Source organism: Numenius arquata, chromosome 11 (genome assembly GCF_964106895.1).
Source record: "Numenius arquata chromosome 11, bNumArq3.hap1.1, whole genome shotgun sequence".
Taxonomy (NCBI): Eukaryota; Metazoa; Chordata; class Aves; order Charadriiformes; family Scolopacidae; genus Numenius; species Numenius arquata.
The window spans coordinates 20,945,893-20,971,977 of NC_133586.1; the positions used below are offsets into that span (position 1 = coordinate 20,945,893).

The 26,085-nt window shown below is 51.7% G+C and overlaps 1 protein-coding gene across 2 annotated transcripts in view; it reads right to left on the bottom strand.

The window, feature by feature from the left end:
- Nucleotides 1-26,085, bottom strand: part of LINGO1 (leucine rich repeat and Ig domain containing 1) — a 150,332-nt gene that overhangs the window by 42,057 nt on the left and 82,190 nt on the right. For both annotated transcript variants that reach the window (XM_074155932.1, XM_074155929.1), the window contains exon 3: nt 23,209-23,294. Coding sequence is in view for 1 of the 2 variants with exons in the window: in XM_074155929.1 (XP_074012030.1) it covers nt 23,209-23,294 (86 nt within the window). In the remaining variant the exon portion in view is untranslated. The remainder of the gene's footprint in view (nt 1-23,208; nt 23,295-26,085) is intronic.

Below are 26,085 nucleotides of genomic sequence, written 5' to 3' on the forward strand. Positions count from 1 at the left end.
GGGGATGGATTTCCTTGGCAAACGGCTGAATCCCCCTAGGCAGGGACCATTTTGCAGTGATGGCAGTGCCTGCAGACAGGCATGTGTGCAGTTTGCAGGTGGCAAGTTTAAAGTATTGAGCTTCTCAGGTAGAGGATCATATTACTCTGGAAATGGAGGGTCAAATTATTCCATTGTTCCCCAGGGAGGGGATTAAATTACCCTGGAAATAGAGGATTAAATTACTCACCAAGGGAGAGGATTGAATTACTTTGTGAGTTGTGGGATTAAAACAGTCTGCAGGTGGCAAACTCAAAATAGACCTTCACACAGAAGGCAGGATTAAATTATTCTATGGATGACCAGAAAAAAAAAAAAAAAAAATCAAACCACCATACTCTGGAGGAAGCCATATTAAATTATTTCTGGAGATTAAATTGCTCCACAGGCTTGTTGGATCCCAATGCTCTGGAGCACACCATCTGCTTGGGAAGGTGTGCAGATACCCAAGCATAAACAGCCATATGACAGTGTCCCACTGCTGGTACCCAAGCGCCTCTTGTCACCGCAGTACCTGGCACCTGACAGTTTTGACTATATTTATTCGCACATCAAGGCTGTGATGTGGAGCTGGCCTCTGCTCCCCTGCAGTGTCAGGAAAACCCAGGGAGAGATGGAGGAGCCCAGGTCATCTAGGGAATGGTAGCCAGGGAATTGAGCCAATCGTTAATTCAGTTTCTTTAGGGGGGGTTGGTTATCTTATTTTTATTTTTGCATTGATGCCTACACCACTGATGAGTCTCTTCTCTTGAGCAATAGCATCACTGTGTATATGGGGCAGCAGATCAAAGCCCTCCCTGCTACCAACCAGCATGAGCTCTCCTCCCCAAACTCCTTGCCTCCTCATTTTTTTTCCCCTGAATCACCACCCAGCCCATCGCCTCCTTCCCCTCTCTCACTTGCCCCCGGTATCTCATCCCTGGGCCCAGCTCTCCATGGTGGCATCTCCCATGGGAACCAGCCAGCGGTGGCTGCACTATGGCTGTGCCACCAGTGGTCAGCCCTGACTCGCGCTGCTTTGTTCTCTTCCCTGGTGCCTGTCACTGCCTGTTCCCAGAGACGGTGACAAATTGGCATTTGAAACTTGTATTGGTATTTTTTATGCTGATTTCTTTCTGAGGCGCCACTGCTGAGATTTCAAGAGAGAGAAAGAGAATGAGCGTTTTAGGATAATCTTAAAAGCTGAAAAATTATTACATGTCAAACACCGAATGGGGAGTTTAAAAGGCTCCCAGGTGGGCTGCAGAATTAAATGTTTGGAGGCTTTTTTTCCCCCGGCGAGGTAAGAAATGGCAATATCACCATAGCAACTGCAGGGCAAATTCTGGGCGGCAGCTCAGCACATCGGTGGGAGCCAGGACCGCACAGAGGGGCTGGGGTGGCCCTGGCACCTGTGCATCCCAGCCCCACAGCCAAGGTGTCTTGGGTGCCAGCAGGTTTGCAGGCATGAGAAACAACATGGTCAAAAGCCCCCTGTGCCTCACAGGATCCAGGCTGTGCTCCCGGTGAAGAACCCTCCCGACCACCTCCCTCCCCAAAGGACTGGGGCTGGCCCTCCTGGTTTCTCCTTCTGCCTGCTCTGGCCCATTGCACAGCACTGGGAACTCCCTGCATCCATCTGTCCTGGCTGCACTGGTGCTTCCAGGGACGAGGGGCATCAAAGGATGGAGAGACAGCCTAGATTTAACAACTGCTGACTCAAAGAGGGCTCCAAGGTTCCCCAAGCCTCGCCCGGCAAGAGCACCAAAAGAGCTCAGCAGCGTGGGTTTTTGTCCCTTGTGCGGGTGGGCTGCACGGTTCCTGTGCCACACAGGGGAGGTTATCAGCCCCCCCAGTTGCATGGAGGCTTATCTGCCTCCTGCCTGTCACTATTTACATGTTGTCTTTCTGACAGCTGCTGGAAACAGGGGAAATCAGCACGAGCAACCAGGGGTTAATTGAGTATTAGTTAACTCCTGGTGCTCTCATCTGGCCTGCCAGGGTTAGAGTAATTAGCACAACCTGAGCTTGCTCATTAGCAGGCTTTGCAGAGCAAGTCACAGGTACCAGGGGGGGTTAAACTGGCTTGATTACTTCTCTTCTCCATTAGTACCAGCAACTCTGAGAAAGGATTTGTGGGAGGGAAACTGGTTTCTCTCCAGACAGAGCAGAATATATCTCTTTGCTCTGTGGGAATGGGCCGGGCAGCAGGGCTGATCCCACAGGAAGGAATCGGGAGAGCAGAGCTTTGCTCACGGAACGGGTGAAGAGGGCTTGGAGTCAGCACCTGCTTCGGGGCTGAAAGCTGCCACGATCGCTAACAGAGCTGCTGTTTAGTTGCGAATGATTATGAAACATTTTGCATTTACAAAGGGCTGTCATTTTGCAGGGGCTCCAATTCAATTTGTGAACTACACCCAGCTAGCTCGAGCGCTGACAACAACAGACTCGATTGCTCTGACCACAGCACTCCATCAGGCAGAGGAATCGCAGCCAGGGCCCAGCCTGGCACCCAGCTGCTCACACCTGAGACTTGGTGGACGCCAGGTGAGAAGGGTGGCCCAGTGCTGAGCCCCTATGCTCTACAGCTGATAGCCACTATCACTGCCTCTCTTCTCCCCCTGCTCTTTTTTCTCCATAACAACATGGCTCCACAGGCTCCCTGGGAAGGTGGATGCCAACTCCAGCTCCTCCTCTGCTTGCCTTGGACCCAGATTTCCCATCTGCTGGGAGATTACCCTAAACATGGAGTCCTGTGGGGCACCCAAAGCCACGCGGGAGATCCCAAAGCCACTCGGCCCCTGCAGTTGCACCCCAAGCCCCATGCTGGTCACACATGCTCTCCTGCCCTGTGGTTGCAGACCACAGCAGGGGTTAGCTGATCCCAGGAGGAACCGCCTGTAAATGCAGCCACAAGCAGCACAAGGTGCGTGGCAGAGCCAGGAGCCTGCAAGGCCAGTTGCAAAGCCGAATGCCATCCGGCAAGAGGCAGGGAGTGATTAAAGCCCCCCTTGCTGGCGACCGGGCTGCCCGAGCTGTGCAGGATGGATGCTGCTGTCGAGAGCCAGCAGGGAAGGCTCCCCTCGGCATGAGATTTATAGCAAGGCTGTAGATCAATTACCAGCAGCCTCTGACCTTGAAAGCAGTGGCGCAGAAGGCTGCAGAGCATCTCGCTGCTTTTTCTGGCAGGAGGTGCCCATGGCTCGGTGCTAAACTGTAGGGGGATGTATCAAGAGGAGCCCCCTGGTCCCCGGGGGGGATGCACATGTGAGTTTGCTCAAATGCATGCACATACACACTTTTCTCCCTCTAGCACCCCCCTGTACCCCTGTTTTCCCCTTCTCTTGTGCACCCAAGTACACACACAGGCCCTGAGCCCCAGGCAGGGGCAGGAATCCAGCTCTCAAACCTGTTGCAAAGCATCTGACTGAAGGACATAACACACAAGGAGCTTAGGGAGTGGGCAGAGAGAACCCATTTTGTCTTTACTTTCCCTGGACTTGCTGTAGACTCCAAGGAAACCTAATTTTTGGAAGGAGGCGAGTTTCCTGAAGTCCAGAAATTTGATTTTGCAAAGCCTCACCCTAGGGTGAGATGGTATAATTTGCTTGAAAAAGGAAGCAAGCACCAGCCCTGGTGCCTGGAGCTGCTGGCAACAGGCAGCTCCTTCTTCTAGAAGGATGGAGGCATACAGACACAGGAGCATCTTGTTGCATGGATGGTGGGAATGCCCTCCCTCCTCCCAGCACATGATCCGAAGGAGGGGACACTGGCATCTAGCTCCCTGCTTGGGTGCTCCCCCCTCTAAAGCACTGGGGCCTCAGCTCAGAGGGCTTTTTTTTTTTTTTTTTTTTTTTATCATGGGCAAACAAAGTGGAAAATGAATTCCTTTAGATAGCAAATGAGTTTAATAGAAATGGTGATGGAGTGACACTGTGCTGGGAATGTTAATCTGGTACCTGATGTGGCCGGACTCTCAAACAGGGCAGTGCAGGAGGAGGAAGGCTGTACTTAAAAACAGAGATGTCAGGTCTGTGCCAGACTGGCTGCTGGTCCCACTTCAGCAAGCCCCAGGGGATACCAAGCAGGATGGGACCCAGCTCTCCTGCCACAACTCTGGCCTTTAGGGCTGGGTGTAGAGCAACCAGGATGAGGCGCTGGATGACAGGGGCCTGTAAAGGGACCAACACTTCACCATCTTGGTGACACAATCAGCCCTGCAGACTGCCAGACATGCACAGCACCTCACATACACCAGCTCCAGCGTGGTTGTGGGGCAAGGCTGGGGGGGACACACTGCTTCCTCCCAGGAGGAATTATCCTACCACACAAAGTCATGCAGAAAGGAGCAGGTCAGACAGATAACCACGTGGGAGATAAGCCTCTGTTTCTCCACCAAGACCCAATACGCTAAGACAAGTGATGAAAGTGCGGAGTTTGATGGTCCTTGCCCCAGTGCAGCAGGAGGTACTCAGGGCAGGCTGGGAACTGGCCCTGGCAGGGTCTTTGCTTCCAAAGTCTGGGGCTCCTGGGTCACCACGGACAGGACTTGTGTGCAAAGTGGGAAAACCCGCCGTATGGAGCGCGGCAGCTCTGCCAGCACACAGAGAGCTCTGGAGACCGTCCAGATCCACCCCGGGGCAGCTGAGATTTCAATCTAGGTCTTTGTAAACAGAGCTACACAAAAACAAGCTGTGAATGTCTCTGCTTCTACTGCTCACTGAGGCTTGCCCTCAGGTCACCCCTCTGAGCACAGCCCCAGGGCTGCAGAGTTGGCCACTGCATTACACCGCCCTTGGATTCCCCTTTTGGAGGAGCAGGTCTAGCAGCCTGGGGCCGGATCCAGCCTGCACTAATCCTGGCCTCTCAAAGTGATTTTTCACCATTACAGGGTTTATCTGCCAGCTCTGGTTGACCGGTAGCTGGATGTCGGGGCTGGTGGCAGAAGGGCTTTGCTCCCATACAGCAGCTGCTCCCTTTTATGTTTATGGCCCTGAGCAGCGAATCCAGCTTCTACCCAGAGCTGCTGGCCCCTTCCGGCAAGATGAGAGAGCAACTCAAGCCATAGAGTGGGGACTCAAGGGGCTGGGAGCAAGCAGGACAGACGGCTGGGTATTTGGACAAACAGAGAATGTGATCCAAGAGCCGCTGGAGCCATTTGCCGAACCTGCAGCCACCCTCCCCTCTTAGGCAGGCATTGCTACCATTGCAAACCTGCACCTCAGCACAGCTTCAAGTTGGTTTTCCAGCCCCTTACCTCCATCCCAAGTCTGGCACCAACAGGTTACCTCAACACTCTGCTTCTCCTGCAACAGCCCTGCCTCACTTCATCCCTGGTCCCAGCCCAGGAGTGGGGACAGGGAGGGGGACACCAGGGAGTGCTCCCCCTTCCCTATAGCTTCACTATTGCCAAGATGACACGTGTCCCGAGTTCGATAAAGCCTTTCAAAGGTAGGCTGGCATTTTTCTGCACACGGTTTTTTACTCATCCTTTTCATCTGGGTAATTTATTCCCTCTTCCCCAACACAGTTTTAATTGAGTTCACAGCGGGATTCCGGCACTGGAGCAAAGAACCAAACATCATCAGCTTCCCCAGGCAGGGACCCCATGGAGAACTGCTGGGCAAATGCTGCACCTGGCCAAATCCTGGCTCCTTGCACCCCATTGCGCATCTCCTGCCCGCCTCAGCAGCCTCCCAGGCAGGGTGGGAGCCACTCACACAGCCCAAGGAATGCAGTTTGGGATGAGCTGGGGCAGGTGGCAGATAAACCCTAATTCTCTACTTGGGATCCAAGCACAATTACACTTGCACCGCCTCTCCCCCACAGCCCACCCACATCACCCCATTTCCAGGCAGTTCTCCGTACACCGCCTGGTGCAGCAGGGCCTGGTTTCACCCCACACTGCTCACCCTTTATCAGCTGCCTGCTCTGTCCTAGGCTGCCGACCTTGCAAGCCCACCCTCTGCTTCATCATCGCCCTCCCCAGGGACCAGGATGCTCCCATGCACCAGGGCACTGAGGAGCAGGAGCCGCTGCTGCTCCCACTGCTGCTTTCCCCTCCGCTCGGAGTCACCAGGAAAAGCCCACGCTTCTGCTGCCAGAGCATATTTGATTCTTCTGCTAACCTGACCTTATTTAGTTCATTATAAGCCCCCAGGACATTGCAACTGTAACTTAAAAGGAAAAAGGAAAAAAAAAAAAGCCTAACAAAAACACAAACCTTTTCTCTGATCAATAGTGCAGGCAACTGGAAAAGGTATAATTCAATTTGTCAGCACACAGTTATTAGTTACTGTGATGGAGCCCTTCCTCCCAGCCCCGCTTCCCTTGCTGGTCCCAACACTACTGTCCCTGGGGTGGGGGAGCAGCCCACAATATGACGTGGAGCCAGGGAAGGGCTGAGACCTCGCAACCACAGAAGAGCTAATGGAGCTGTTGCCTGCAAGCAGTGGTAGGGCTTCACCATGCCTGGGGAGAGGGCGAAGGAGGCAGAGACAGGTCTCCATGTTAAAAGCAGTGGTGACATCTACCTTGTCCTCCATCAGCCTTGCAAACTCCCCTCCCAGGGCATACACAGTGTTTAGGGGTTGCCACATCTGCACCCTCTCCTTGAAACGCTAGTGCCACCACTCTTCCCAGCCACACCAGTCTTGCCTTGCTGAACATGGTCCCCTCGCTGCACCCTTCTGGGATGCTGGTAAAGCCACATCCATCCTCAGCAAGGGCCCACCAGGGGACTGTTCCTGGGCTTGCTTTACTAAAGCTCCCCTCTTCCTTTCTCATAGGGAGGGCTGGGGCAGGAGCACAGCTGGAACAGGGAAGAGAACAAGTTATCCCCAAAAGGGTTCTGCTGTGGACCAGCTCACAGTCAGGGAGAGACCAGCAGGAAGGGAAACACAACAGGGCATGCACAGCCTCAGAGAAAAATCAATTACCATATGAAACTAGGGGCCGAGAGGCTTTGGGGAGCCTTATCATATGCCTTCCATTGCTCTCCATCGGCAGCCTAGCCTGAAATTACCTCCTGCTGCTCCTGATACACAATGAAAGTGGGGGGGAAGGATGTACAGCAATGGGTAGCCGTGAATACCAAGTGGTTTCTGCATGTGACGATCCTCCTTGTCCACCCCTTGGCACAGTGTCTCCTGGAACATCTATTTGTCCAGTCCCTAGATCAGGAGCAGGGAGCCCGTGGGGCCACATCACACCACCCAAACCCCTGTGAAAGTGGCATTTACAGCAATATGGCTGCTCAGCTCCCTCTCCGCTCTCCTCCCCCAACTTCTTCACCGGGGAAACCTCCAGACACACATCCAGAGATGTCTCTTTCCATTTGTTGATGTCGACAGGCATATCACACACACATTCATTATTTAATCTACCTTTGAATTGGGCTAAATAGTTCTAACGATAATTACAGAGCATTTGTATTTATAGAAAACCGTCATGCACAATCTGCATCCACACGGGTAATGCCGCTGTGATCTATAAATACGGTAGGGGATGGTGTGGGAAGGCAGACGACGCTCCTAGTCGCCACGAAACGCAAAACGCACGGATGGCCTAACCACGCGGGGAGCTATTACAGCTCTTCTCGTTTCGATCATGCCGCAAACAGAGAGCTGACGTGCAGCTGAGCAGCCACACGACATCGGCAAGGACAAGGACGGGGGCCAGGAGCAGACCTGCCAGCAGGGCATGGAAAGGCCGGATGAGGGAAGAGCAGTGGCAGAGCAGCCCCATGGAAGCAGGGCAGGGAAAGGATCGAGGGGAGCAGGAGCAGAGGGAAAGGGGATGCTGTCTGTGCTGTCTGGCATAAAGGCTCAGAGCCCCAGAGGGGGAGAAGAGCGAGAGCCAGGGAGCTGTAGGGACAGGGAAAAGGAAGGGAGGATGCGCTGTTCCTCCTCACACAGCAATAAAAGTTTTACAGCAGTGTAGCCAGCTCTTATGATTTTATTGCCAGTATTACAGAGGTAGAGCTTTCAAAGCCCCAGCCCCTGGAGTCAAGTTAAGATGCAGGAAGCTTGGCTTTCATTAGAAACCAAGAGGAGAGGAGAGGGGCCAGCCTCCAGAAACGCTGGAGAAAGTGACAAAAACTGGGCTCTAACTCCAGCAGCAAATAAAAGGAAGCCAGTATTTTAATATTTACTTGTTTCTTATAATAACCTTATGCCTCTGGAGTGGAGGTGTGTGGAGCACAGAGAGTTGGGCAGCCCTATGGTTTGGGTGGACTCACAGGAGGCAGCTTAAGCACTATTTTGGCAAGATTCCCTGTGAACATCCTCGTGGTCCCTCTTGCCCGCCCCCCCCGCAATCTTTCAGCATGTCTCAGGCTTTCCTTCCCCACCTTCCACTCCTGCACAGAGCCTCAGATCAAGTGCGATGCAGAGACACCCCAAGTGAGCCATGAAGGCAGGCTGACGCTCAAGAAGGGCAGAGGGATGCTGCTCAGGGCTGCGCAGCACGGGATTGTTACGTTGCCTATCCCCACACATGCACACACACAAATTACAAGTACTTATATTGCATTAGTGCCTGGAAATTTCATTCCAGTCATATTCCATTCGGTGAGATACTGCACAGATACAGAACAAGCGGCATTTTTCTTTTCCTAGAGAGAAAAGCTGTGTTGCTTTGCGTATTGGTTTAAAGCAAACACAGCCAGAGGCTGCGCATGCTTGAGTAATGGCCCATGACTCTGCCAGTGAGGAGGGGAGAGATGGCAGCACGGTGCCCGTGTTCATTTGCTTTGAGATCTCCTTGTACTGCTCCAGTAATGGATCTACCCAACCCAGCTCTGCAGAGACCATCCTCTGCAGGAGGAAGAGTCCAATCCAGGCCCTGTGTTTCTTCAATTTAAGGTTTTATGTCTCATGTTTCCCATTGCTAATTTACAAGCAAATATTTAGCCATCTGGCAGTCCCATCCACTGGGCAGCAAAGCGAACCGTTTGGCTCTACTGCTGAAAGGGTGAAGCTGACATTAAACTTCTTTCCCTGAACACTGGGCACCCCCTTCCGACACAGCACGGCATCCACCATTTGGCAAGCCGCTCCTCTGCCATCTGCATGGAGAACTCTCCAAAGGGCATGGAGGCTGCTAAATATAGCAGTGAAGCAGCTTAGCAAACATTTGCAGCCAGGCTGAGAAGACTTCTCTCAAAGTTATATCTTCCCTGGACCATCTCCTTTGCCTGTGATGTCTCGGACATCCTTAAACACCTCTGCATTTTTCAGTCCCATTTCCGCTTTGGAGTCTTTCCCTTCCCCTCTCTTCCCCATTCCCTTCTCACTACCACTCTTCACCTCTACTCTTACAGTTGATTTCTCCTAACACTTCCCTTCACACTCAGAGGAGAGCTCTAGATGATGCCAATGCTCCTTTCCCAGCCCACAGATCCTCAAATGCATAGAGGGAGATCATACAAACAGGAGTTTGGGCCAAGGCACACACCTCTAGTAGGTACAGTCTCATCTTTGCACATGCCTTATGTTCCTTCTATGCTTTCATATCCCTTGGCCTCCTCTGAAAGTGACCCCAAATTCTACATACCAGCAATAGGAGGGTTAGTTGCCTCTGCCTGTAAGGAGTTATTCCACCTTCCTCTCCCTGCTCTCCTCCATGGGTGCCAACATCCCTGCTTTTGGCAGCGGCGGCCTCCAAGGCCAACCAGGCAAGAAGATCTATTTCCAAACACTGACAGCCCCATCCCAGCTTTCATGGGGTGTCCACCATTTCTGTATGGGGCTCCCCTTTTTTTTTTGGTTACTCACCCAGCAGCCAGTGGCAGGTGAGAGGCTGATTTTCCCACTCCTGTGTGAAAATCCAGTGCCTCAGTAATTTACCTTCTGCCTGACTCGGAGGACCACTCAGTGCTACAAGCCCTGACCTTCACATCCATCTGCAGCTTAACAGTCCCCCTACTCCTCTCATTCCAGGAAGGCACAAGGCCAGATGACTCCTCCCGGCCCAGTTTTAACCTTTCCCATCAAGGCCAACAGGGACCAGGAGCAGCACTGTTGACCTGCCCTGCACAAAGCCAAAGCTACTAAGGAGGGAAATTCTTGTAGGATTTGGCTGGACCACACTTACAGACTTCTCAGACAGCTGGATCCCACCATATCCCTGCTCCCTGCAGAAGAAACAGCTGTCTAGTTGTGTTTTATCATAGCAAACAAACTAAACAACAGAGAAGAAAAACAAGCACCCAGCAACCTGGGCACGGACAAGCTTCACGTGAAGACAGCCCTTGCCGCTGCCTGGGCCTGAATTGCTAATAGCACAGCTCCTGTAGTTTCCTCATTGGGAGAGTAAAGAAAGGGAAAAAATACAAGAAAACAAAACCCCTTTAACAATGAACTCTCATGTTCAGTCAGACGTAAAAGACAGGAGAAGGGGGAGAGAAAGAGAGAGAGGAAAGGAAGAGAGACAATAGAAGACAGAGTACTATTTCCTCTTCAAATATTTATTTTCAGATCTGCCTTAGAGTGCTGCTTATTGAGATATAGAGCCTCACTGTGTGGCAGCTTGTAAGCTCCTGCTGCACGCATTCACAGCACTGCCTTATCTGGATGGCTGGAGCCGCCAGGAATTCCCATCAGCCCAGTTCCAGACCCCTCAGAGGGAGCTTTCCTTTGGGTCCTTTCCCAGGGCCTCACCCTGTCATGCCTGCTCTCCATCCCAAGCCCAGCACCAGGCATCTGAGGATCTTATCTCCTCCAGGCACTGTGCTGGACTCTAGCTGAGGCCTCAAAACACATGGTTCAGCTACAACCCTTGGCTCTCCAGCCAAGGCACAAAACAGCGTTGGAGCTGGGGCCCTGAACTGGTACTCTTCAACATTTTGAGCTCCCTCAGTATTTGCCACGATGCCCTCAGGGCAGCAGAGGTGGCCTGCATGGAGATGGGAGATTCTCCAGCTGGTCAAGTGGGTGAGCTGAAAGTAGTGACCAAGCAAGGTGGTAGAGAGCCCTGGGCTGCTGGAAGTGACATATCTTGGAGGAGAGCCAGAGTCGACATCCTGATCACAGAGAGCAATTAAGAAATTAAGCTATCAGAGAGGCTTTTTGGGAGGGGTGAGTGTCTGTGGTTTGGTCAGATGCCAGAGCAGGTCAATAACGTTTGTCCTTCCCCTTTCCACTGCAGATGGAGATCCTCTGCTGCTCCTGATCTCAACGCAGCCACGCAGCTCCCTCCTCCCACCACCATGCACCGTGGAGGACACACAGCGGCAGAGAGTAAGAACATCAGGATTCTGCAAGGTAGTTACAGTGGGGAGAGGGGTTGGACAGAAAACACCTGGAGAACTTGGACCTGGCAAAATAAGCTTCATCTTCCCCTGAACTATATCCTCTAGCTATAACTCAAGCCCTTTTTTGCAGGAAAGTAAAAGAACCTCCAGCAACATTCCCTGAGCAAGTACCAGGGGCCATTCCCCATCCAGCCCATGTCCTCTGGGCAAGATACAGCCCTTAGACAAGGACAGCCATGCCCAGGATGCAGGCACATCACCTGCAGGCTACGGCAATGCAGAACATGGTGCATCCAGAGCAGTCCTTGGGGTGGGGGTCCCATCATCACACAGAAACACCTCCATACAACTATAGCCATGACCAACAGCGAGAGTGGTGGCATCCCATCAGTTAACAGAAATGCCGCCATCCATCCTGGAAATTGCAGGGCCTGCAGGTTGCAGAGTAAAATCATTTGCTTGGCTAGAAACCCTGATTAGCACTGATTACTCCACGTCTCCTGTGCAGTTCAGCTCTGCATACCAGAAACCAGGGCTGGTGCAACCCCCCAGCCTCTTGCTGGCCATTAGATTACATGTAATGAAACTGAGAAAACTGTTTCCTTACCTGAAAGGCTGTGCTGGGAACCACACAGAGAGAAACCCAGCTGTGTCCCCAGACACACTTGGGTATGATGGACTCACACCCCCTGTCTCTCAGCAGTGCTCTCTGCTGCACTCACACGTGCCACTCACACGCTCCTACCCCAGCCTTGCATGCTGGTGTGTGCACATCTGCACTTGCACACCCACACATGGAAAACTTCCTTTCCACGCTGGGCTTGAGAACTATTGATTTCTTTCCCCCCTGCAATATTTCGCTTGGCTGAGCAGATTTAGAATTGAAGAGTCAGACTCTGCCTAGAGACCAGAACCATATTTAATTCCACGGTTTAAGAAGCCCTGGAGCAGGTTATTCTTATTTTAAACTACCAGTGCATTTAAAAGCAAGTGACATTTCAGGGGGATGGGATAGGAGATGGCTGGTGCCCTCTGCCTCCATCCAGCCAGCGCTGGGAAGAGCCTTGCAGCTCCACTGCTGCTGCGCCGTGTCCCCACAGCCCCATCAGCTGCTCTGCCCGCACCAATGAGAGGCAAGGGGTGGTGGCGAGCTCACAATCAAAGCTCAGGAGACCTGTTTCCATGTCTTTCTAACCGAGGAGAAATGAGAGAAAGAAAAAGAGAGGAGAAAGGAAAGGTGTGAAAACCTCTGATGAAAATTGCTCGGTGCATTGAGGTTTCACGATTCATATTGTCTGCTCCTGTACCCAGGCCCTGCTCACAGAGCAGAGTCCTCAGTAATGAGCAATTTGCAGATATTGAACAAAGACACAGTGCCTCGTCCAGAGGACGATCCCTGACTGTGCATGATCACAGAGCGGCACTGCTGGAGGGCAGAGCCATCCACGTCTGTCTCCCTGACAAATGCACCCTCCAGCCTGCTGTAAGTCAGGGCAGCCACTTGTCTCCACCGCCACAGCTCCCAACCACGCAGCCTCAGCCGGGATTTCCAAAGGAGATGCAACACTGACTTAACAGGAAAAAAAGGGGGAGGAATACAATAACAAAGGCACACCCAAAGCATCTGTGAGCCTGTGCCACGTTCAAGCAGTTGTGCACAGACCAGGCGTGACACACACACACAATTCCTCCGTGCCACACAGTACACATCTGCTACCTGACACAGTGGCAGAGAAAAGCCAAATGTCCCCAAAATGGAGGGTCCAGCTCAACAGGAGGCAGTGTCTGGGCAAGATCAGCCCTGCCAAGGAACAGGTGAAGGTACACTGGAGAAGAGCAAAGGAAATGGGTCCATACACCCTCCCCTCACCTTCCCACATCACATCTCTAAGGTCTCAGCACAGGCCCTGGTCCATGGCCATCTCCCTGCCCTGGCCAAGGTGGTCCCTGCCCTGGCCAAGGTGGTCCCTGCCCTGGCCAAGGTGGTCTGGTTGAGCACACAAGCCTCCACTGCCCCTCCTTTGCCCCAGGCACCATCCCAGGATCCCTGCCATTTCCAGCCACACAGCCATCCCCAGCAGCCCTGCCACATGCTCACGGAGCGCCAGGCAAACAGAGATGCTCTTTACAGCCTCTAAATAATGAAGATGAAGACACCAGGTGCCAGACACCCCAAGGGCACTCCAGTATGTGTGTGCCCATGTGTAAACACGTGTGTCTGCTGAACAGAAAGAGACCACCAACATGACCAAGTGCTACTCCTGGGGTCCCTGCGGAGCCACATCCGCCTGCCTGCTTCTGCGGTAGGCTCAGCTGGGCTGCAGCGAGCGCGCAGGGGGCTGCTCCTTCTCCTGCTGAGAAGGCAGAGATACCAGAGAGCTGCTCCTCCAGCTGGGAGATGAGCACAGCAGGGCTGTGGTTTGCAACTTGGGGCTGCAGAGCCCACAAGGAGCTACAATTCAGTGGGAGACATGATTCACAGCAGGGCGAGCTGTGGGCTCCTGCGGGCCGGGGGGTGAAGGCAGCCCCAGGGGCTGCGGTAGGGGCTCAGGACAGCTGCGGTACGGAGAGATGTAGCACCTACCGCAGCAGCCCGTGCATTAGCTCGCTGTGGTCTGCTATGACACAAAACGTTGTTAGCTGCGGCGTTGTATTTTGACTGAAGCAGACAAGCAGGAGAATGAAAATGGATCCTTTTATGTAAGCTCCCATACATGCTGTAACAGCTCCTGACATCTTTCTCCAGCTCCTCTCCTTGCTGGTACTTGTGTGTGCAGGGCCCGGGGAGGGGGGGGAGCGGCGAGCTGGGATTGCACTGGGCAGGGGGAAGGGAGGCTGCAAACCACTCCTGGCCTTGAAAGCATGGGTTTGGGCAGTGGGGTGGCACCCCATGGGGAGAAAGGCAGAGTGGGACCTGCTCGGGAGCATGGCGAGAAGCCTGATGGCATGGATTGGACCAGGTGCTAGTCAGGTCAGCGCCCAGGGCTGTGGGGTATGGATGCCACAGGGCACCCCAGTGCAAAGGGGCAAGGCTGGAGGCAGGTCAGCTTAAACTCAAGATCACTTATCTGGCTAATCCCAGGCAGGGGCAGCTCCAGCGAGAATCGGTCACTTCAGGGCTGGGGCCACTCTGGGCTTGGCCACAGGGAGGTCACTTATCGGGGGGCTGTGTGGGGACCCACCACGCTTGGGGACAGGTCTGAGTGAACTGGAAACAGCGGAGACTGAGAGCAGGAGGAATGAAAGAGCACAATTAACTGTGGTAAAAGCCAAGACTGCGAAAACAGATTACCATTAGCATAATTATTATTGCAATTATTTTTTTCCCCTATTTCTCACAATTCACTAAGAATTAGCTTAACAGAAGAAAACATCTTCTGTGCAATGCTGGCGAATCTAAAGTTTAGAGAAGCACAATAGTGTTTCACTGTAACTCTGGGCATTTACCCCTTTAAGATAAAAGTTGAGGAACTTTAGAACCAGAATTTTCTTTCTAAAGGAAAACTGCAATCTCTTCATAGACAGAATGGCAGAATGAAACCCCAAAACCGTTGTTTGTTTGCTTTTCTGCCCCAAACAAACAATTCAGCCAAACAGAAGCATGTCTGCAAGCTTCCAGTACTACTGAAGATGCACTTTGCTCAACAGAACTACCACAGGAACAAGCAAGAACTTCTGCAATATCTTGTCTTGATCTGCTGAGACTGGCCGGTGTCACCAGAACTACCGAAAGCTTTGGCACGTGGGTGCAGACAGGGCACCCCTCCTCCTTCCCCCATGCTCCCGGAGAACCAGCGCAGGCAATAAATACCCATAATGAAATGGCTTTAAAGAACAAAGATTATATGAGGGCAAAGTCAGAATGAATCAAAAAAAGGGATATAAAAATAACAAAAAAGCATTGCAATTAGCTAAACTGTTAAATGAATAAAAAGGTATTAAATAAAGTTTCCTGAATGTCAAGTTGACACACTTTTTTTTTTTTCTTACGTTCAGGAAAGGAAATCAGTCCCTTGAGTAAATCTCCCTGCTCCAGGGCTAGGCATTAAAGGCTTTCTGGTGGATGTCGCTGGCTGAGGTCTCTTTGATCTGGGTTGCTGGATGCAGCACACATCTCCCAGCCAACACCATCCTCCTGCCCTCCTCCTGCATCCTTGCCGCAGGGATGGCACAAACAGAGCTGCTACTGTGGGCAGGGCTGGCCAAAGAGGGGGCTCTGTGCGGTTTCAGATGCATGGGGAGGGGAGAGCTGCATGACTGCTTGCCCCCAATTGCTATCAAAATCTCACCAGTGGGTCTTTCTATCAGGGTGCCTTTGCCTCTCCAGCTTGCCATCTCTCCTCCAAGTAGGACAAAACAGCGGGGCTGCTATCTGTCACATCTCCACCTTCACCTCTCCCACAGGCACCAGCAACAATTTCCCCCTCTCCGGGGAAAGCAGCTTTGTTTAGCAGCATGTTACCTGTCAAAGGCTCTTCCCTCAGCATCTCCTGAACTGAGTGAAACCGTTCTTTGTGGGGAGGAGGGGAGATGCTCTGTCCTGCGGCAAACACTGCCAGCTCCCTGGCACGAGAGCTAGTATCTTAGTGGCTTTGCAGCAGGAGCCTAGAGAGGTGGCCTGGCTCCCTTGCTCCCCACATCTGCAAACAACCAGCTGCTCAGAAGCACCAGGCAGGCTGATGGCATTATTTCATGTCTAGAAGGTCATTTATGGGAGATAACTATACAGAGACATGTATATATGCATATATATGTGTATTTCTGGATTTCTCCTGTGCTTTGTGTGTGTATACATATATATAACCCAGAACCTTAACCAGTGAGATACCGACAAACCGATCAAACGAAGCAATTTGTCTCAGACAATTGCCTGAGCTGCCTCTGATGTCGCTGTCTCGCCACTGACAATAAGAAGCTCTTAAGTGTCCTGAAATTGTACTGCGAGTTCCCCAATGCTCTCACCCCCGCCTTCGTTCCTCTCCCTCGAGCTCCTTCCTGTGTTTCTCCAGCAAAACACTCTCTTACGCAAATAAACATGCAGGGACGCACAAAAGGCATTTTGTCTAGGATTTCAATACAACCACGTATTTCTCATTCAAATATTCAGCTGTATCCTTCAGAGATCAAAAGCAGAGTGCTGAAATCAATCAGGCGAGGCACGAATACCCCAAGCCACCAGCTCAAACTTCCCTTTCATTCCTGTCCTGGCTGAGGGAGCAGATAGAGGAATCTGTCACCCCCACCACAGTAGCTCCCAGGTGTCACAGACCCGGTGTGCCTGTGCACACAGGTACAGCTCTGTCACATCACTCCGTCTCCTCCACCTCCACACAAAGCCCCACACAGCTACAGATTACAATAATGGCCATTAAAACCTTTATGAGCTATTTCTGTGCAACAGGCAGATGATCTGGGTGCTATAAGGTCTCCAGAGAGGTTCAAGCTGGGGCTGGCACATCCTGGACCAACTGGAGAAAGCTTCCTACTATGAGAAACCTGGAGTGGGGTCTGGGCCAAGGAAGGATCCCCACCTCCTGCACCAGCACCCAGAGATGTCACAGCTCACTGCACCAGGAGGAAAAACGTGCAGCCATACTGCTTCCCTGTGCACAGCCTCCTCCCAGCACAGCCAGTGCTGGAGCATCACAAGCACCCATTGACACCTTCCCCCAGTGGAGCTATACAAAGAGGGTGCATGAGTGAAGTACACCCTGCCCTGAAATACATCCACAAGCCTCCCCTGCCTTCTAGCCCAAACTGAACCACAGGCTCAGGTTTGTTAATAGGGACCAGCTCCTCTGCCCAGCAACCTCCGTGGATCAGCCTTTTAGCTCTCCTTCCAGCCCAAACATCCCTTTTCCCTACTGGGGACCTGCACGATGGGGCAACAAGGCTTAGCCCTGGCAGCTGCCGTGCTCCTTTCCCTACCTTGTACCAGTTTTATAAGCCCCTCCTGGCGCAAATCACATTGTAATTCTGAACAGCCTTAAACTCATTTAAATCCTAATAAAAACACCGCCCTGCATTTGCATTCGCTGCTGGCTGGTCCCTGCGGCTGCTGTGACAGCAGGTCCTGTGGAATTGATAATGCTTGGGACACTGCATACCAGAAACCATCCCTCACAGGTGGGGCTGGGACATGCACTTAATAGGACAATTAAAAAAATAGATGCAGGAAACAGTCCTCGAGGCTGATTCAGGATGGTGCACAGTGGGTGCCAAAGCTTTCACAGCAACACAGGGGAGCACCAGTGCTGAAACCTCAGTGTCCCACATCAGGCCAGGTACACGGCTCTGACAGAACAAGGCACCTGCAGACAGCACTGTGAGGGGGTTTTAAAAGAGGACAGGGAATGACTAATGAAGTGCCAGCAAATAACAAGCACTGTGGATGCTGCAGGGAGTTCGTGCATGAATGGCACAGGCGCCCTGGGGGCAGATGGGGACAGACACAAGAACTTGCCCTGGTTTCCCATGCTGCCTGGTGTGCCGGTGACAAGGAGGGGGCTGCTGTTACAGCTTGGAGGCACATCATGCCACAGGGAAGGTGCTTGTGACTGCATCTCACAGCGCATCCTCCACCCCCAGGCCACTGTGATGAAGCACCAGTCCTGCCCTTCCCTCCTGAACGCAGACAGGTGGGATTTGCTCGGGTTGTGCTGGAGAGGAAGGTAACAAGGGGCTGGGTGACAGGGACCCTGAGAGGCCCAGCTCCCATCAGCAAGCCCATACAGCTCTCCCACCTCATCCCAGGCACAGCACTGACCCAAGCCCTGCCCACATGCTCGAGATCACCTCTCCCACCCTCCCCAGCTCTGCTGCTCCACCCTTCCCTACAGTACCCATGCACCCCTCTGCAGCCCCTTGCCTCTTTTCTCCATGTCCAGCTCTGATCCATTCCCAACCCTCTGCCCTGCTCGCCCTCCTCGGCACTTGTCCAGCACTTTATGCCTGGCTGTTCTTGGTGATGACATTAATAGGCTCCCCTGAAACAGTGAGATTATGAGCTATACCCTTCCAGCAATAGAAATACTAATTATTACTGAGATAAATGGGAATATCAATGATGAAAGTCAATATTATTGCCTTCTTTGTTCCTGTTTGTTTTATTTGTAGATGAAAAGACCACTCAGCCCGTCTCCTCAGGATGTGGTCGGGAGCTGGAACAGCTCCTCTTGGCAGGCTTGTCCAGAGCTGTGCTCTGATAAGAAATCATACTGCACACATGCTTGCAAAGGGCTCTCTAAATCAGCAGCTCTCAAAAGCAGGCATTGTCTTTGATTGATTCATAAAACTGGAGCTGCCTCTGTTCCCCACTCCAGTACCAGGCGAGGGAGGATTTAGGGGAGGGGGAAGGTGTAACGTGGGTGGAAGTGATTAATTGCGGAACACCGCACGGTGCTGGGAACGCGCCACAGTTTGGCTAGGTTGATGCTTATGCCTTCATTTTCCTCGCCCAACAGTTTAGCCATCAAGATGGGAACCAAGGGCCCCTTCCAGGCTTTGACACCAACTCTCAGGCAGACCTTGGGCAAGTCCCCACAGCACTGCTGCAGCCAGGCAAGCACTTACAACAGCAATGTTGCCTTATTCAGCAAGTCTGCTCCCTCTGGATATTGTGAGTCAGAGCTGCTGATTTCAGTGACAAGAGGTTTTTTTTTTTTAAGCCCTATTAGCCTCGCAGAGCTAACACAGCTAAGAGCGGGTGAATGGGATGCTAATTTTGGATCATGCCTAACAGCGTCAGGAGAGCGCTTCCTGGGGCAGCCCCTCTCCGCAGGCAGGCGGATGTGCTCCCCACGGCCACAATCCACTGCCGTCTCCCCCGTACCCGCAAGAGGCAGGGCACAGCACGGAGGGAGGGGTGGCATCAGGGTGGGAAGCACTCTCATGCTCAGCTTGGCACACCCAGAGCACAAGGCACATTTTTCTTGTTCCTAATACACCCTATTGTGTCACTAAAAATGCCTCCATTCCCTTCAAGTCCCCAGTCCATCACCAGCAAACATTCACAGGAACAAACCAACCCACTGACCCCCAACTTGCTCATCTCCAAGTATCAATACAGCAATTGCCTCCCTCTAATGAATACAAACCAGACCAGTCCCTCTCCGTGCTAATTAGGACAAACACTGCTCCTGCCGCTCTCCAAATCCAATGAAAGCAGGAGAACTGGAAGCCTTGCAGGAATAATTATGCCAGTTTTTAAAAAGAAGCCACCTTGTCCTAAGTATTTCATGGAAGGTAGTCTTTCTTAAAGCTTTTTTTAAGCCCATTCCTTCCCCCCCGGGTCCTTTGCGCATGTCAGGGTGCAATTAAGCAGAAAGTATCAGCACATAAACCCAAAGAAACAAACTACCATGCATGCCCAGCTCCTGCTCTCGCTCGCTCCTGCTTCTTCCCTGCATTTAACATTAATGTGACATCCCAAGCCGTGTGTGCACAATACTATCTCCCACCCCAAGACAGGGAAGAGCTGTTCGACTGCTAGAAAACCTCAAATGCCTCTCAGCCTTGCTAACACAGCACCCAGACTCCTGCCACAAATAGTTCCCCAATGGTCCCTGCCAGGGTTCACACACTCCAAAGCCCGTAGCATCAGGCACCCCACATGAAATCCCAACACCGCAAAACTCTCCAGAGCTGCTGGACTGTGATGGTGGCACCCAGGTTTGCACCAAGCTCCTGCAATGAGTGGTGTTGTCCTCGGGCTATACAGCCTGGCTTATTACCTAGCTTATTAGCATTTCACACAATTAATATTTATTTTTGCAAATGTGCTACAAAAAAAATATTAAACAACAACAAAAAAATCTCTTTTATGTTAATGGTTTTGTCAGCCCTCAGAGTGAGAAACTTGGAGAGAAAACTGGCTTAATCTAGAGCCAGGTGGGACCCAGGTAAGGTGTGGAAAAGAAATTCAGGGCTTTTCTTGGCCCTGCTAAGGTGAAAGAGCAGACCTTCTGCAACAGCACCTACCAAACCAGGCTCCAGACTCCTCTCCCTCTCTTGCATTCCTTCCCTCCAGCCTTGTTGTCTCTCTCAGCTCTTCGCAGCCACCCTGTTTAACCACAGCTTTTCGGACAGCTGAAGACAAGAGTGTCTCTAGTTCCCCACTGTGCCATGCAACTTTCTTGGGGACAGCCCCAACACTGCTGCTACTCCTATGTGAGACCCCTCCTGGTTCTGGGGGCACCATCTGGTCCCCTTTGGGGACAGCATAAGGTGGCAGGGAGTCCCAGGAAGGTCTACTGCTGCAGGAGACCTGCAGCCAGGCTCTGTTGCATTGATTTTCCTTGCTCTGAGCTAGGAGATTGTTGAGCAAAATGAAGTTATCAGGAGAGGTAATGTTTTCCACCTGACAACTTGTGTTGCTCCTTCTCCAACAAGTGCTGAACTGCACCATGCAGCACACTCCCAGGATAGACACCTTCTCATAAAGGAGCTGCCACCCCTTTCCTCCCCGCACCAGCTCCTGCCATGCCAGGTGCTGCCACCCAGCCCCTTCCCCTCTCTCATTCTCCCTGCACCTTGAGGACATCCACATCCTCCTCCCTGCTCCTGGCCACCCTCACAAGGAGTTTCTGGCCCATTGCTGCATGACATGGGAAGGCTGGGGTGGCCCCATTCACATTTATAGGTTTTTGACATGACCCTGATGCTGAAAATTGCTTTACAAAAATGAAAACCTGAGACAGGGGTTCACTGGAAAGCCTGACCTATTGCAAGTCTGTGACTGCAAAGCTAGTAACACCAGAGAGGAGAAGGAGGATTTTTTGGAAGCATTTATGTTAGAGCGGAAGAGAAACATCCCTCAGAAACCACATAGGTTCAAAGATTTGCTCAGTTTAAACACTAAAAATTCATGCATTAAAAAAAATCAACTCAGGTTCAGCCCTGTTTCAGAACTAAATAAAACCTCTGACCACATCATCCAGCCCCAAGATTCACAGTCTCCTTGGGAAGAGGGCTTAAGCATCTGCTCGGGGCTCAGGCTGAGATGCCTCCTCCCATCACCAGGTCCTGCTTCGCTCTGGGGCTGTTGGGCTTGATGAGGGGCCGTGCGCTGACCCTGGGGTGTCCTGGACCTAAGATGTGGCTACTGCCCATCATTAGACTACGTAGCACCTGGCTGCCCTGGCCTTGCAATAGTCTGTGCGGAGACCAGGCTGAGAAACACAGACTGCACCCCACTTCGCTATCCCAAGTTTCCTAGGAACTAACTTTTGTTCTTTTCTCAAAGGAAAAAGCACAAGGAAAAATAAAGCCACCTTGTTTTCTAAACACTATTCTTAGGAAAAATCTTCAGCTTTTGCAAATGGCACTCTGGAAGAAAATATCCAAATCTAAACCAAAACCAGATGGCTCTCAGTGCTCGTTTTTCAGGGAGGACTTTAACCAGCACGACCATTTCCCAGCAGAATTTTGTTTTGATAGATCGCTAAGAATAAATGCGTTTCAGGGCTTGCTGCTGAGAAGGTGTTTTGACAGAAAACTGCTATTTCCATGGTTCCTCCACTTTCTCTGTCAGCCCTGACATGGTGGGAACTCCTCTGACCGAGCATCCTTTGCACACAGCTCTTCCCAGGGCCCAACCTGCAAGAAGCGCCCGTGGGAGCAGGGAGGGACGGGTGCCTGGGTTCATTCCTGCTTACCGTAAAACGGAAGACACCAAGAAGCTAGAAATACCTCTCTGCAAAGCTGGAAATACCTCTCCGCCAGCCCTCTCACGCAGGAGCACCAGGCAAGGTGAGGACACGGGTCCCTTTTTTGCATGCATCAGGTTAAGCCTATGCAGCCTGCTCTTTGCTTTGAGCAAAGAACACGATGTAAAGGGGAAATTGTATATCTACGTGCATGTGCCTAAGTGCAAAAGCCAGTTCTACCTCGCTGTTTTGATTCCCTTTTCTCTGAACCCAAGACAGGATGCTGCCTCCTGGGCAACCCCAGCTGAGCCCCCGCACTCTGCCCCAAGCAGAGGTGTCCCTCCCAGTGGCACCAAGATCACAGCGCAACCCACCATCTCGTACCACCTTGGACAACATCGATTTGAACAATTCCCCTCCCCACCTCTGGCATATAAAAGATGCTTGAATCACCCTAATCTATTTTTTTTTTTTTTCATTAGGAAACTGAATTCTGCTCTTCATAGAGAGATCCCTTTGTTCTCTCCTGAGGACTGACATCCTGGGAAATTGCCTCAGCCCAGTCAGCTCTGATGTTTGCTGTATCACGCGTTGCCTGCATCAAACTGACAGTTCACAGATTTCAGCTGAGGATTTGTACGTACAGTACAAGCTGAAACCTGCTCCCATCTCTTTTAACTGTCCCGGCGAGAGCGCTGGAAGGAGGCCGAGTCGGCGGAGAGTGTGCGGGTGCCTTGCAACAGTAATAGAGACATCTCGGAACACACTGCCTTTTGAGGACCCTCTCGCCTGCCCTCTCCTGGAGGATGAAACTATTTCTGCCCAGCATCCCCCAGGATGCAGTGTTCCACTCTCCGTGCTGGCACTCCATGCAGGCACCGTTTGCCCCTCTCCCATGCAATACGAGTTGGAGCAAACCCACTTGCCGAAGCAGAGCCATAAAACCCCATGACAAAGCCCTCCTTTCTCAACAGTGCCACCATCCAAATAATCATTTTGAGTCCCTTCCCTCTCTCCCCTGGTAAAACCTTCCCCTCTGCAGGTATGATCAATTGAACATTTCCTACCTGTTAAGACACACAGGCAGTGCCTGCCCAAAATCCTAGCTGAAAGCTGCATTGCCTTACACCCCAAGAGGGCTGCGCAGCAGCCCCAGACTACAGCGGGGAAGGCATTTCTATCACACTTATGGCGGCAGAAACCAGTCCAGTCCCAGACTCAGCAGGGCTGAGGCATGCAAGTGTCATATGCTCAGCAATACAATGGCACCCAAGCTCATGTGCCACCTACCCAGGTCAGATGAAGGCAGGATGCTGGGGGTTCGGATGCCAGGGGCGCGCTGGGCTTTGGCCTCTCCTCTGCTTTCCTCTCATGCACTGTGGGCAAAACAATATTGCAATTAGGGCTTTAAACCTGGCATTTGAGAGGCAAGCAGGAGAGAAATTAAAAAGCTGTGAATGCTTTTCCCCTTCTCCCTCCCAAAACCAGAGCTCAGTTGAGCTTAATCTTCATCTGAGCTGATATTTAAAAGCTATAAATCAGGCTGCAATGGACAGAAAAACACAACTACCAAAATTTAGTGGACCTGCTGCTGAAAGGACCAAAATGAACTGCTTAATAGAAGCCATTTTCCCATGGAAATAGAGCAGGCCTGTACTTAGCAGAGCATTGATCTGCTGACAGCTACCAGGACAGATTTGGGCCAGAGCACTTGGGAATCATTTGCAGTGATCTCTCAAGAAAACACATGCATGCAAAAGCCCTCTGAAAAATACTCTTGTAAAACAGTGCTGTAGCTGTCTACAAGTCCAGATACCACTTGCTGGCCAGCAAAGGCTCACACCACCCCCAGTAAGCCTCCCTGGGCAGGCGGCACTGCCATGGCAGCTGAGACCTGGGCCTTGCTCTGGCTGCATCCCTGTACCCCAGCCTTGGTGGCTCCAGGTTGTACAGAGCAATAAAAACCACTTCACACAGGACAGGAATTGCAAAACACCACTAAAGCCTAGAACTGTAAAAGGGTCTGGCAGCTCAGGACCCCAGTGATGGGGCATGAGGCTGTGCCTGTGGCACCCTTTGCCCCATGGACTCAGGGTGTTTGGGGGTCCTTCCATAGACATACTGGGATTTGGAGATGCTTTGTTACAGCCAGGGACAGCCCAAAACACTTCCCAGAACAAAGCACAATCACGCCTCCCTGGGGACAACAGGCTGGGCTCTGCCAGATGCTGGGAGCTCCAGTCTAGCCAAGGAGTGCCCAGGGACAATGGCCCTGTCCCACCCTACCCTCCCTCAGCCTCACCTTGTGCTGCCATCCTGGCAGGTAGGGAATGCTCCCTAAACCCAGCTGGGCAAGCTGACCCCTCCATCCATGCCATTCCACAGCTGCCCCACACATGGAAGGCAGCACTGGTGAGGCTGCCAGCACCAGAGTACCCAAAGTCAACCATGTTCCAATCTTGGGTTCACCTTCCTGCTCCTGCCACAGCCAACGTACATGCTGGAGAGGGGGCAGCACAGGTACCATGGCTGTGACTCTCCTGCCACATGTGGCAAGAGGAGTGTCCCCTATTCAACTTCTCTCCTGCTGGAAAAGATTTTTCCATTACAATGTTCACTGTTTCGGGGGATGAAGTCAAGGCAGGGGTATGTATTGCTCATTTACTGGAATTGAAAAAAAACATTATTTCTCTGAATCCTGAGTAGCTCCACAAGTAGGGGGGCACAGAGCAGCCACAGGAGACACAAGCACTGCTGGAGAGGCTCCAGCCTGCAGGACTCTGCCTGCCCTTCCCAGCAGAGACAGCACTGGGCTGGCCAGGAGCATCTCGCCTGCCTGCTAGCTTTTCCGAAGCAGTTATCATCTGAGATAACCCAAGGACACCCAAGGAAAGCAAAACCATCTCATTTCCAGAGGTGTTGAGTGTCCTTGGCACTTACTGGCTTCAAACACGGGTGCTTGCTGCCCCCAGCCCTTGGCTAATTCTCACCATCACACTGTCCCCACAACAGCAGCAGAGACACAGATGACTTGGAAGACACGTGGGGCAGAGAGGACACAGGTGAGGGGGGGATGCAGCGCCTTCTCTCTTGCCCAGCCACCTTCTACACATAGCTCCTGCACAGGCCGGATCTATAATACCAATTAATAGTTCATTGTTTGTAGTGGGTTTTTTTATTCCCATTATTGACTACACCTCCTTATGTACTCATATATTTAGCAGATCTTACAATGATCCCAAAAGCTACCAAAATAAGCCTTCTTTGTAAAAACTAGGAGCAAACCAATGCCTCTGCTTTAGGGGAGGACAACCTGCCCAACCATGCTTCAAAGGACATCTGAGGTCCTAACATCCCTCAAGAGCCTGCAGAAAGCATAGAAAAAGTGGGAAACAACTTATTTGGCTTATTTACTTATTTTTGCTTTCACACATCACTTATTTTAAAAGACTAAAAACATGTTTATGAATATAACATATTTAAATGGATTAAAATCTGTTTAGCTAGGAAGGAAAACAACTCTCCCACTCCAAACTTCTTGTGGGCTGGGACCTGCTTTTCAGTCTTCCACCCACAGCAAATATATCAAATCTCTTTTTAAGCTGAAAGGCTGATTCTGGGGACAGGTCAGCGAGAGGACCTGTGTGAGGCGCAGTTCCACCACTGTCCTCCATCATTGCCCCAAGCACCCCTTACCCTGAGAGTCAGGGACACCTGGGCAGATGGGTCAACTGAGAGGCAGGGGACAATAAATACATTTGTGTGGGGGGAGAGCATCCAGGGAGGACAGAAAAAGTGAGAAGCCTTCCTTCCTCCTCCTCCATCAGCAGCTTTCCACAAGGAGGATCAATGCAGCCCACTGTAACTGCACCGTTGTTCCATTTTTAATTAATGAAAGAAAAAAACTAATCATTGAATTAAACTTCTCATTACTCCAGCTGAATACCCACTAAGTAAATTTAATTACTGTATGAATTGGGTTTCTCCCTGCCTGTTTCATTAGCTACTGATAAAGATGAAGGGGGGGGGGGGGGGGAGAGAGATGAAAGCAAAGGAAGAGAATGGAAGATGGGAATAATAAATGCAAAAACAGGTAAATGATTCAGCAGGTTTTAGGGGCTTCCAGTAAGGGTCTAGGGAAAGACCCTCCCACACCAGGCTGGAGGG